This window comes from Sapajus apella, unplaced genomic scaffold (assembly GCF_009761245.1).
Source record: "Sapajus apella isolate SASKATOON/1434 unplaced genomic scaffold, GSC_monkey_1.0 scaffold43, whole genome shotgun sequence".
NCBI classification, from domain to species: Eukaryota; Metazoa; Chordata; class Mammalia; order Primates; family Cebidae; genus Sapajus; species Sapajus apella.
Genome location: NW_022436983.1, coordinates 11,552,573 through 11,564,685, shown reverse-complemented (window position 1 = coordinate 11,564,685; position 12,113 = coordinate 11,552,573). Strand labels below are relative to the sequence as shown.

At 50.4% G+C, this 12,113-nt stretch overlaps 1 protein-coding gene across 1 annotated transcript in view; it reads right to left on the bottom strand.

The window, feature by feature from the left end:
• Positions 1 to 12,113, bottom strand: part of IGSF21 (immunoglobin superfamily member 21) — a 272,851-nt gene that overhangs the window by 38,200 nt on the left and 222,538 nt on the right. Inside the window, exon 4 of the mRNA XM_032300592.1 lies at positions 7,417 to 7,535. Coding sequence (XP_032156483.1) covers positions 7,417 to 7,535 — 119 coding nt within the window. The remainder of the gene's footprint in view (positions 1 to 7,416; positions 7,536 to 12,113) is intronic.

Genomic DNA, 12,113 nt, shown 5'->3' with positions numbered 1-12,113 from the left:
AGGAGGAAGGGAAGGAGGAGGGGAAGGAGGAAGGGAAGGAGGAGGGGGAGGAGGAGGGGAAGGGGGAGGAATAGGAAGTGGAAGGAGGAGGAGGAGGAAGAAGAAAATCTGAACACAGGGACAGGAAAACAGAGCCACAGAAGAAAGCTGTATGATGAGGGAGGCAGAAATCGATGTGATGTGTCTATAAGCCAGAGAACTCCAGGGATTGCTGGCAACACCAGAGGCAAGGGGAGGAACAGGGAAGAATTTTTTCCCTTGCATGGGGAGCGTGGTCCTACTGACACCTTGATTACAGGCTTCTGGGGCCTAGCACTGTGAGACAATGCATCGCTGTGGCTTTAAGCCACCAGTTTGCAGACATTTGCTACAGGCAGCCGTAGAAACTAACACATTGGCCGAGGCACAGTTTCCCCCTGTGTACTGTGAAGCTATTTCCCTTGGAGAATGTGAGTCCATGAAGCAAGGACTTTGTCTTGTTGTCAGTGTGTCCACAGCACCTAGAATTGTGCTTGGCACCTGGGAGATGCTCAGTAAGCCATCGAATCACTGGCACGAATGAATGAAGTCCATATAGCTCACCTCTTTTGTTACCTTCTCAGAGAGGCCAACTGACCACCTGACTTAGAACAACCCCATCCCTGACAGGTTGTTCCTGATGTTGCTTTACCACCCACTGACATCCCGTGTGTCTCCCCGTCTCTCCACCTGCTCATCTTCTGCCTCCCCTACTGCTGTGTCTGTGAGGACCAGTTTTTCCTTTGTTGTTTGTTCTTGTCCTTCTTGCTGCAAACTCCAATGCATACAACAGTGACTGGAATGCACTAGGTGCTCAATAAATATATGTTAAATGAATGAACACACAAATAAATAAATGAAAGTTAGAATGCCCGTGTACGTGGGCATCCAAGTCACCCTATAATGTATTTGAACAAAAAGAGACATTCTGATAGTCTTTTTTACTAGAAAGGAAATTCGATACTAGACTGTCCATGTCAAAGTAGACACTAATTGGGATTTGGATCCTGGTCTGCTGGACTCCAAGTTCAGTGCTACTTTCAGAGGGTTTGAGGAGTGGGGGCAGTGCTGGATAGTAATGGATGAGAGGACCACAGAGGGGGATGGGGACAGAAACGGAGGCAAGGGCACAGACACTCTGTCTTTCTCCCAGACTCCCACACACATCCCGAAAGGCGAACAGCCCCACCCATCCGTCGGAATGTGTGGTTGTTGTTTGGTTTCATTGGTTTGGTTTTGTTTCGTCTTTTGAGGCAGGGTCTCACTCTGTCACCCAGGCTAGAGCGCAGTGGCGTGATCTCAGCTCACTGCAGCCTTTACCTCCCAGGCTCAAGTGATCCTCCGACCTCAGCCTCCTGAGTGACTGGGACTACAGGCACACGGCACCACAGCCCAGCTAATTTTTTGTAGAAACGGGATTTTGCTACGTTGTCCAGACTGTGCTAGAACTCCTGGGCTCAAGAAATCCACCCACCTCACCCTCCCAAAGTACTGGGGTTGCAGATGTGAGCCACCATGCCGGGACCATCGGAGTTTTTCAGCAACCTAGTTAGGGCTCCGTCCTAAGCAAGTCCCCACTCTCTGCACTCTGTCCCCACCCCAGTGCTTGTTTGAGTGACTCATGTCCTTTGAGTCAAAGGGAGGGAAATTTCCCTTGGGAGTACTTGCTCTGGGCTCAGGCAGAGCTGGGGGGACACCGCCTCCTGCCCACCCTGCTCTGTCACTCACCTGGATGTGCCCCTTCAACTCTCTGAGCCTCTGCTCCTTCATCCATAAAATGGGGGGATGACCCTGCCCATCCAGGGGCTCTTGTGAGGGATTAACTGTGGGTTGAACACTGAGCTCAATGCTGGTATGCAGAGGGTGGCCTTGATTTTTAGCTTTGGGTTGAAAGGGCCCCATGTGGTGGCAGAGAAACCCTGCCCCTTGGCATTCCAGAGGAACCAGAAGTGCAGAGTCTTTTAACTTCGATGGGGATGGGGGTGGGGTGCCTGGCTCTCACAACATTTAATTGATTGTAACAGCGCACCCTTAACATGCTCCCTCCCCGCTAACCTGCACCCCCAGAAGAACCTTCAAAATCCTTCCATGACTGTGTATAATGCGTTCCTGGGGCCCAGCATGCAACTTTCAAATTGGCTTACAATTTATCTGCAGCTCCGATAAAAACATTTTAATGACTGTGTGCAGCATACACCCTTGGTGTCACCCACGGGGCTCCCAAATGTCTTTCCCCACCACACAGTGGGATGTTATAGGCGTGAAATTACAGCTGCACTTGCATTTTCATCTTCACCCGGAGGCCTCTGGAAATGGCCGCGTTAGAATGTGCTGGATGTGGATGTGTGGATGGCAGACTGGGGTGCTGGGCTCTCTGGCAGAACTGCTCTGTGCTTTGAGGCAGGTGGGCCCTGGGCCCTCCCCTGGTCCTCGGCTCTCCTCCCCTGCTCCTCGGCTCTCCTCCCCACTGTTCGGGGAGCTTCCCATTGACCTCCAAATTGGGGAGGGGCTGTCTTGCGCCAGCTTAGCTGTAGCAGCCCTTAGGGTCCCATGTGGCACAAAAGAGACCCCAGTGTTCAGTGACCTCCACTCGCTTGGAGAGGGTGACTTTGTGTGAGAATGCAATGCCACAGACAAACCAAAGCAATGAGTTGGTTTTAATTTTTGAAACCTGCTGGGCATGGTGACTCACACCTGTAATCCCAGCACTTTGGGAAGCCAAGGTGGGCGAATCCCGAGGTCAGGAGTTCGAGACCAGCCTGACCGACATGGTGAAATCCCCTCTCTACTAAAAATACAAAAATTAGCTGGATGTGGTGGCACATGCCCTGTAAGCCCAGCTACTCGGGAGGCTGAGGCGGGAGAATCACTTGAAGCTGGGAGGCGGAGGTTGCAGTGAGCGGAGATCGTGCCACTGCACTCCAGCCTGGGTGACAGAGCAAGACTCCATCTCCAAAAAAAATTTTTTTTTTGAAAAACCTTCCTTGAAACATGTTTGAAGGAGAAGTTCACAGAGGTTAGTCTCATGGTGCCTGGTTTGTAACTGACCCAATTACTCTTTGTCATAAGAGATACTGTTTATTGATCATCCAGAATGTGCCACACCTCAGGCCCAGTGTCCTGTTCTACACATTATCTCATTTAACCCTCCAGTCTCGGCCAAGTCACGTGCTCCTCTGAGCCAGGTCTGTGCAACAGGCTCAGCGTGGTGCTGCCTCCCAGTCCCACGTGGTTGATGGGTTACAGGAGGTGCTGTATGAGAAACGCTCAGCTATGCCGCCTCCCCCAGCCCTCCCGTCACCATTCAGGACCTTGGAGAGCTACAGAAGCCATGCAGCTCTGGCATAGAGATAACCCCCACCCTGTAAGGACTGAAGCAAATTCCCTCCCTTCCCTGGGCCTCAGTCTCTTCATCTGTGAGTTAGGGATCATAGTAATCCCCACGCTCCTCTGCAGTGAGGACTGGGTGATGTGTTCAATGTGGAAACTCTTTGAAATTGCCCAAATAGGGCAAGTGTGAGGCATTGCTGTCATTATCACAGTTGGGATAGATCCTGGCTCCCTCCGTAGGTGCATGGTGCCAGGACACGCAGACCTTTGGGAAGAAGCCCAGGGAAGGTGAGTAAGCAGAGGCCGCTGTCCCGGCCCCTCCCGGAGATACTCTGGCCTCTAGGCAGCCGCGGTGCATGAAGCTGTGTTCCCAGAACAGTCTTTCCTCAGGCTGGTGCAGGGTTCCTTGGAGCTGTGAATGGCGGACTTCTCTGTGCTGGGGCCAACGCCAGGGGCAAGAGGGAGGTAGCCACAGCTGTGCTCAGGAGTGGGGAAACCAGATAGTGGTAATAAACACAACAGCGTCCGAGCAACTGAGCTCTTCCTTGGTGATATTGTTGACGGGCTAGGTGTTTTGCAAGCTTCATCTATTTTAAGTCTCACGACCACCCTAGGAGGAAAGCATCCTTATCCCTATTTCACAGATGGGGAAATTGAGGCCCACAGAGGAAAATGGGCCTAAGGTCACAGAGCAAACCTGAGATTGAGACCTAAACCGGTATGTCCTTAACTTGAATGCTAAGAAATGGGGGGCAGGGATCTCCTGTGAGTGGGGTGAGGTGAGAAGCGGGAGGGAGGAGGAAAAGTACATTTGTCTGTGGGAAGAGTATAGGAACAGTTGTAGCTATGTATAGCATCGATATAGCCATCAGTATACAGATACACACAGAACTGGTATTTTGGGAAATACTTAGAGATTTACATCAGTGGTCCTCAAAGTCTAGCCCCTGAGCCAACAGCAGCAGCATCTCCTGGGAACTTGTGAGAAATGCTTATTCTCAGGCCCCATCTCACCCGGCTGAGTCAGAAGCTGTGGGCGGGGCCCAGGCATCTGTGTTTAGCAAGCTCTCCAGGCAGTTCTGCTGCAGGCTCAAGTTTGAGAAGTGCTGGTTTAGATCATGGGACTTGGACTTAGAGGGCTGTTAGAACCCAACAAGTCACTTCTCCCCACTAAGCCTCCGTCCCTCATATAACGGGGATCATAACGTCCCCCAGTTCACAGGGTTGTCATGAGGATTCTAAAAGACAACACGTGCCTGACAGAAGTTCGCACACTGTCAGGCACATGTACATGTCCAAGGAGGGGCGGGAGATGCGTCAGCTGCCATATCAGGTCCCGTGGGCGTCATGAGCAAAGGCTGATTTGCTCCACTGGGGGACAATGGGCTGGGAAGACCCACAGCAAGCACAGTGACCTCTGAGCAGTGGCCAGCAGAGAATGGACTGTGACTGGTGGGTGCGATGCCAGGGAGAATCCTGCCAGGGAAGCCCTGAATTTCCAGGGGCCACCCTTACCCTGAATCTGAAAGTGCCAGGGTGGAAGGTCAGGGTTGCATCACTGGCCTTGCCCCTGCCAGGCCCCTCCCGGAAGATCAGCCACCCTCAGAGGCCAAGGAGCCCTACCAGACCACTCAGCAAGTGAAACTACAGCAGCTGCTCCCTCCTCCCCAGTGCTCTGGTCTCTGGTGTCTGCTGCCTACCACAGGGAGCGTCCCCTGATCCCCAGACAGTGACATAGAAGGAGAGGAGAAGTCTCAGTCACTGAACCTGCCAGGAACACACTTTCTTGCTCAGCAGGGACCATCAGGCCAGTGGCGCAACCTGAGTCAATCCTATAAGATCTCTCTGTGCCTCAGTTTCCTCACCTAGAGGATGGAGTAAGAGACTCACAAGTGTCAGAGCTAGGAGGGAGTGTAGGATTATCTGGTCAACCCTCTGATGCTATGTGATATGGTTTGGCTATGTCCCAACCCAAATCTCATCTTGAACTGTAGCTCCCACAATTCCCGTGTGTTGTGGGAGGGACCCAGTGGGAGATAATTGAATCATGGGGGTGGGTCTTTCCTGCGCTATTTCTTGTGATAGTGTATAAGTCTCACGATATCTGATGGTTTTATTAAGGAGAGTCTCCTTGCACACGATGTCTTCTCTTGCCTGCCACCATGTGAGATGTGCCTTTCACCTTCCACCATGATTGTGAGGCCTCCCCAGCCACGTGGAACTGTGAGTCCATTAAACCTCTTTCTTTTGTAAATTTTCCAGTCCTGGGTATGTCTTTATCAGCAGCATGAAAACGGTTCATGGGGAAATTCAGGTCGCAGAGGGAGCCTAACCAGCTCAGGGTCCTTTGGTGAAGTAATGGGAAGTGTGGACCTCATGGAGGGGTTGCTGTTGAGGACTCTGTCCTTGCTTGAAGGCACCTTAGAGTGAGACCTTAAGCAGCATCTTCACTGCCTCCAGCACTATGACAAAGCTGGCCCTGGAGTCAAGATGCCTGATTCCCCGTCCCGACACTGAGCTGCCTGATATCATAGGATGATTTTATGATCCTGACTGTGTGACTTTAGGCAAATTGCCTGCTTTCTCTGTGATCCATTTCTGCATCTGCGAAATGGAGTTAAAAATGCTAGCATGTACCCCTGGGTTGCTTGTAAGGACTAAACAGCATACCACATGTAAAGCACTCAGCCCAATAGCTGCAGAGGGGCCTTCCCTGAGTCCCCCCTTACACCAGCTGCCACCCACCTGCAGTCACTCTTTATCCCTTAGCCCTGCTTTATTCCCTCCCCTGCATGTAACATGCTCTTAATGATTCATCTATGCATGTGTTTTATGCTTGTCTCCTGCAAAATCTCTATGGATAAGCATTTGCCATACGGAAAGTTTCTGTCTATTCTCTGCCACCTCATAGGCGCTCAGTACATTGTGACGCACACATGATTAAATACATGTCTCTCATCAGACTTGGAGTTCCTTGATGGTGCAAACCGAGTTCTGTCCCTTCTAGGTTCCCTGGTGTGGCCAACCCAAGGCCAGTCACTGAGAATGCCCCTAGTTCCTCTATCAGAGGGGCTGAATGGTACATGAGTAACTGTGAGAGAGGGGCTTTTCCTGGCAATACCGCCTCCTGCATCGTAGCTCCATCAGGAAGCCAGAGCCACCACGGGCTGCACTGCAGAAATCAATGTCCCTCTGGAGGCCTGGCCTTTGGAGGTTTTCAATTTCCCCAGAAGCAGCAGCTTTCAGTGGGGCCTTTATGCTTTCATTGATTGCCTGTGTACCGCAAGCTTTGTTTCCCTGATAAATATTATTCGGTAAGAAAACCGGAGAACACAGGGTCCAGAGACAAGGCCAAGTCCTCAGCATCCTTGCAATGGGGCTGGAACCCAAAGGTGTGTATCTGATGAGAACATTAGAGCTGCTCAGGGCTTCTGAGAATGCGCAGAGCAGCATCCTTATTTTACAAATGGGGAAACTGAGTCTGGGGTGGGGATAGACTTATCTAAGGACCCAGCCAGGTAGAGGTAGACACCAGCATTATTACCTCCACTTTACAGGTGCATAAATGGAGGCATGGGGAGAGGGTGAGAACTCAGGAGGTCTGGATTCCAGCCCTGAGCACTTCCTAATTCATCTCCAGATCCTACGCCATCTCCACTAAGGCCTCAGGAGGTACAGGGAGGGACTTTTGTCTGAGGAGCTGAATGGTTCCCTGCACAGCAGGTGTGTATCTCAGCTGAGGTGCCATTTTGGACTCCTTAGGGAGAGTTCTGTTGGGGTACCTGTGCTGGGAGAGGGGGACCTCCTGAGGGGAGGTCTGTGGGGGTCAAGGCTTCGAGGGTCACACCTTGGCTCAGCCTGGGCTGGTTGCCCCTCCAGGACAAAGGCAGGAAAGGGAAGACACCAGCACAACAGAACTTCTGGTAGGTGGCCCCCAGGATGGCCGCTCTGTGCACACATGTGTGCCTGTGTGCAAACACACACACACTCACACACACACACACACACACACACACACACACTCATCCTCCTCACTGAGATTCCACGGGCCAGTGGCCCTGCACTCACCCATGACGTTGAGGAAGATGTTGCCTGATGCCAGGACCACCTTCTCCCTGGTGGCACGGTCATAGATGCCCACGTGGCACTCATAGGGACCGTTGTCTGAAATCCGGACCTCGGGCAGCCTGGGGGAGGCAGAAGACAAGGTGAGGGCCCGTCCTTGTGGGACTGGGTGAGGCAGCGCTCAAGGAAACTCATCCCGATCCCCACTGGTGCAGCCTCCACTAACAAACACCTGCCTGTGTGCTGGGCTGGGATGGGGGAGCATTTATGGAACACTGACTGTATGCAGGCCCTGTGCTCGGCGTCTCAGACGCTGAAGGTGTGGACTGTGTTCAGCCAGACTCCAATTTGTGCTCGGTGGGTCCTGGAGCAGTCATTTAGCCTGTCAGCTTCCATGAGCCTGGGATGGTGCCCACTTCCAGGGAGCTGTGAGGATGACGTGGGTGAAGAGGTGTGGGCACTTAGGGTGTCACTGCATGCAGTAAGGGCTCAAAACTGTCACTGGAGGCGTCATCTCCCACTTTCCTCATGACGGCCTCCATATGGTGGTCCCTATTCCCATTTCATAAACAAGGAAACTGAGGCTTGGGGGGGAACTCGATTGCCCCCAACCCTGTATGGCTAGTAAGAACCAGTAAGGAAATTTGAATTTCTCTGTCCACACCATCATGCTGCCACTTCATGCCCAGTCCTGAGATCATGGAAGAGAAACAATAAAATACAGCTCCCCAAGGAGCCCCCATCCCAGTGGGCAAGGAGGTAGGAAAGCTGATCTGGGTTCCACAATCACATGGAAAAGTGTGAGTTTATCTGAGCTCGAATTGGGGAACGGCCACTTCCACCCCTGAGGTGATCAGGACAGTGGCTCAGAGGAGGGGACCCCTGAGGGTAGGAGAGACCCCCTCAAACCTACTCTCAGCTTTTGCTTCTAAAAGTCCAGAGAGTAAGTATTTTAGTCTTTGTTGCCCTTCACATTCTCTGTTGCGAATACTCAACCCTCCCCTTGCAGCACAAAAGCAGCTCTAGATGGTGCGTAACCAAAATAGCGCAACTGTGCTCCAGTGAAACTTCACTTATGATCATTTAAATTTGAATTTCATATAATGTTGATGTGCCACACAATATCCTTCTTCTGGTTTTTTCCACCAAACATTTCAAAATAGAAAAATCATGCTCAGTTCACAGGTTGTGAAAAAATATGTGATGGGATAGATTTGGCCCACAGTCTATTTGGACGGCTTCTGTTCCAGATCTTTCTATAGCACCTACAGGGTCAGACTATGTGAAAATGAGTTTGTATGTTGTTCTCTCTCCCCATGGAAAACACAAGCAGGAAGGCTCTTTCCTCCCATCTATACTGAAAAGAGCCTTGATATGGAATCAGGGAGAACCAGGTTCAAATTCTGCTCCTCCTGTTTGTGAATTGTGGGACTTTGGATAAGTCTGTCCATTTCTCTTGGAGACTCCATTTTCTTTCCTAAGCAGTGGAGGTGCTACTTCCTGCGGCAGCGGTGAAGAGTACATGCAATGACGTCACTGCAGGACTTCTGTAAGCAGGAACCTGCACCCAAATGGACAGAGGGGCCATTCTGTGTTGTTCCTGGGTCTGCAAAGCCCTGTGGGGAGAGCGAATTCCTGGCAAACGGAATCTGGACACTTGGATGGGGTGGAACCTCGGCCTGGAGTTGCAGAGGCTGTGTCGTTGCTGCACTGGGAAAATGTGTGTGTCTTCACATGAGTTTTAGCCTATTCTGGCTACAACTTAGAGGGCCTGGTGTATCTGTTTAAGTCTTAGATGTTCTCAAGTCACAGTAGGAAACCACGGGAAGGGATCCATACCCACGGCCCTACCCCACTAACCTGCCCAACAGCCCTATCAGAGGGACCCCGCTGGGGACAGGAATGGGCAGCAGGTGATTAGCGCTCAGGCTCTTGGGCGTGTGACCCAGCTCTGCCTCCCCTGAGAACAGAGTTCTTTCAGTCCAGTTCGTCATCCTCACTTCGGTCTCCTGGACACACGTCCCACTTTGCTCTCCCTCCTGCTTCGGCAGAGCAATGTAACCTCAACTTCACTCTTTTCTTCTCTCGCTTTAGCTCCCTGCTCCATCTTTGTCTTCTGGCTCCTTTTCCTCTGTGACTCACTGTCCCCCGACACCTGGGCTGCCAGCCTCTTTTTCCATCACTGTCGTCTTACTGAGCTGAACCAGCCCATCCCTCCCACCACCCAGCACTCATTAGCATAAACAAACACCTTCATTTACATAGAACACACAGAGGTTGACATCTGGTATACCGACTGTCATAGAAGGATTTAAAGAATGGGAAGCTTTTCATCAGGGGACTTTGTTGAGAAGACACCGTCCCCCTCCACTCCCTGCTCTCAGAAGAGAGAGCATGGTGACATAGGAGCAGCAGGGGACCAATCTCCCCTCCGGGGACAATTTTCTTTGTTTGTAACTCAGCTGGACTGAAAAAATAGCCTCTTTACCGGGCCCCATTACTGAGTGACAGTCACCTGGAGTGACATATTTTAGATTTAAAAAAAAAAAAGGAGACTCAGAGAGAGAGATGGCATGACTTACCCAAGACCCCATGGCTTACAAACAGTAGGAGCAGAATTTGCACTTGGTGAAACTCATTGATGTTGGTTATAGAGACAACCTGTTTAAATGACTTTTGTAGGTGGCAGGAGTGTAGGTGGCAGGTTCGGGTGACAGCTCTGTAAAGAAGTAGGCTCAGGAGACATGTGTAGCTGGCAGCTTTCCAAGTGAGGTAATAAGATAATAATAATGTGGTTGACACCCAGGCAGATACGTGCAGGTAACCGCCACCTCGGTGATCGCTTCAGATGTGTTTATAGGCTAGCGACACAGGTGTCACGTTTAGGCATCCGCTACCCCGATGACATGCTCAGGTGATAGTAATGTAAGCAATATGCTTGGGTGACACATGCAGGTGACACCTCACAGGTGTTATAGAAGACAGCTTGGGGGACACCCGCATTGCTGCTTTATGAAAAAGGCAGCTTCTCACTGAGGACTATGTGTACAGTCCCAGATGTTTCTACTACCAGGTTCCCTGGTTCCTTGAACATCCAGACCTGCCCTCCACCATCAGTCCAAGGCATGCTCTCAGGCACCACCCTTACATCTCCCATTTCCGCACCCCTCAAATATAGATGGTGACCAAGTCCTGGGTGTTGTACTCCTAGTAGATCCTGAACCATCCACTTCCCCTCAACTCCACAGCCAGCATCTCTTCTCACCTGGAATATGGAGGCAGAGGGTTTACTGGGCTTTCTGTCCCTGGTAATCACCCTCCTGATCCATTCTCCAGGTAGAATCCAGATGTTTTCAAATTCAGACGAGATGAATGGTACTCCCCTACCTAAGTCCCTTCAAAGGCTCCCTTTGCTCTTATGACAAAAACATTATACAAAAAAGATACTTGGACACTTATGTTTATAGCAGCATAATTTGTAATTGCAAAAATATGGAACCAGCTCAAATGTCCATTAATCAATGAGTGGATAAAAAAATTGTGGTGTATCCATATACCATGGAATACTATTCGGCCATGAAAAGGAACAAAATAATGGCATTCACAGTAACCTGGATGGAATTGGAGACCCTTATTCTAAGGGAAATAACTCAGGAAGGGAAAACCAAACATTGTATGTTCTCTCTCACTCATAAGTGGGAGCTAAGCTATGAGGATGCAAAGGCATAAGAATGATACAATGGACTTTGGGGATTTCGGGGAAAAGATGGAAGGGGAGTGAGGGATAAAAGACTACGAATTAGGTATAGGGCATACTGCTCAGGTTATGAGGGCACCAAAATCTCACAAATCACCACTAAAGAACTTACTCATGGAGGTCCGGGTGTGGTGGCTCACACCTGTAATCTCAGCACTTTGGGAGGCTGAGGCGTGTGAATCACGAGGTAAAGAGATCGAGACCATCCTGGTCAACATGGTGAAACCCCGTCTCTACTAAAAATACAAAAATTAGCCGGGCGTGGTGGCGCGTGCCTGTAATCCCAGCTACTCAGGAGGCTGAGGCAGGAGAATTGCCTGAACCCAGGAGGCGAGGGTTGCAGTGAGCTGAGATTGTGCCATTGCACTCCAGCTTGGGTAACAAGAGTGAAACTCCGTCTCAAAAAAAAAAAAAAAGAACTTACTCATGGAACCAAACACCACCTGTTCCCCAAAAACCTATGGAAATAAAATAAAATGAAGAATATAAAAATCTCCTAAATACAAATAAAACTGTAAATTTTAAAATATGAGACACCAATATCAAGTCGATTTAAATATTTTAAAAGGTGGTAACATTTGCCAAAACCTATCAAACCCACAACACCCAAAAGTGAACTCTAATATGAACTGTGGATTTGGGGTGATAATGACATATCCAAGTAGGTTTTCTGATGGTAGCACACGTGCCACTGAAGTGTAGGAAGTCAACAGCGGCAGAGGCTGTACATGCGTGGGACAGGGGCAGATGGAAACTTTCTGTACTTGCTACTCAGTTTTGCTATGAACCTAAAGCTACTCTAAAAAATAAAGTCTATCAATAAAAAATGGTAAGAAGAGAACTGTCATCTTGGCCAACAGGGCCCAGCACACTGTGTTCCTTCCGCATCTCCAGTGATGCCTCCCGCCTTCCCTTCTCCCAGGCCCCGCCCCTTCCTCCAGCC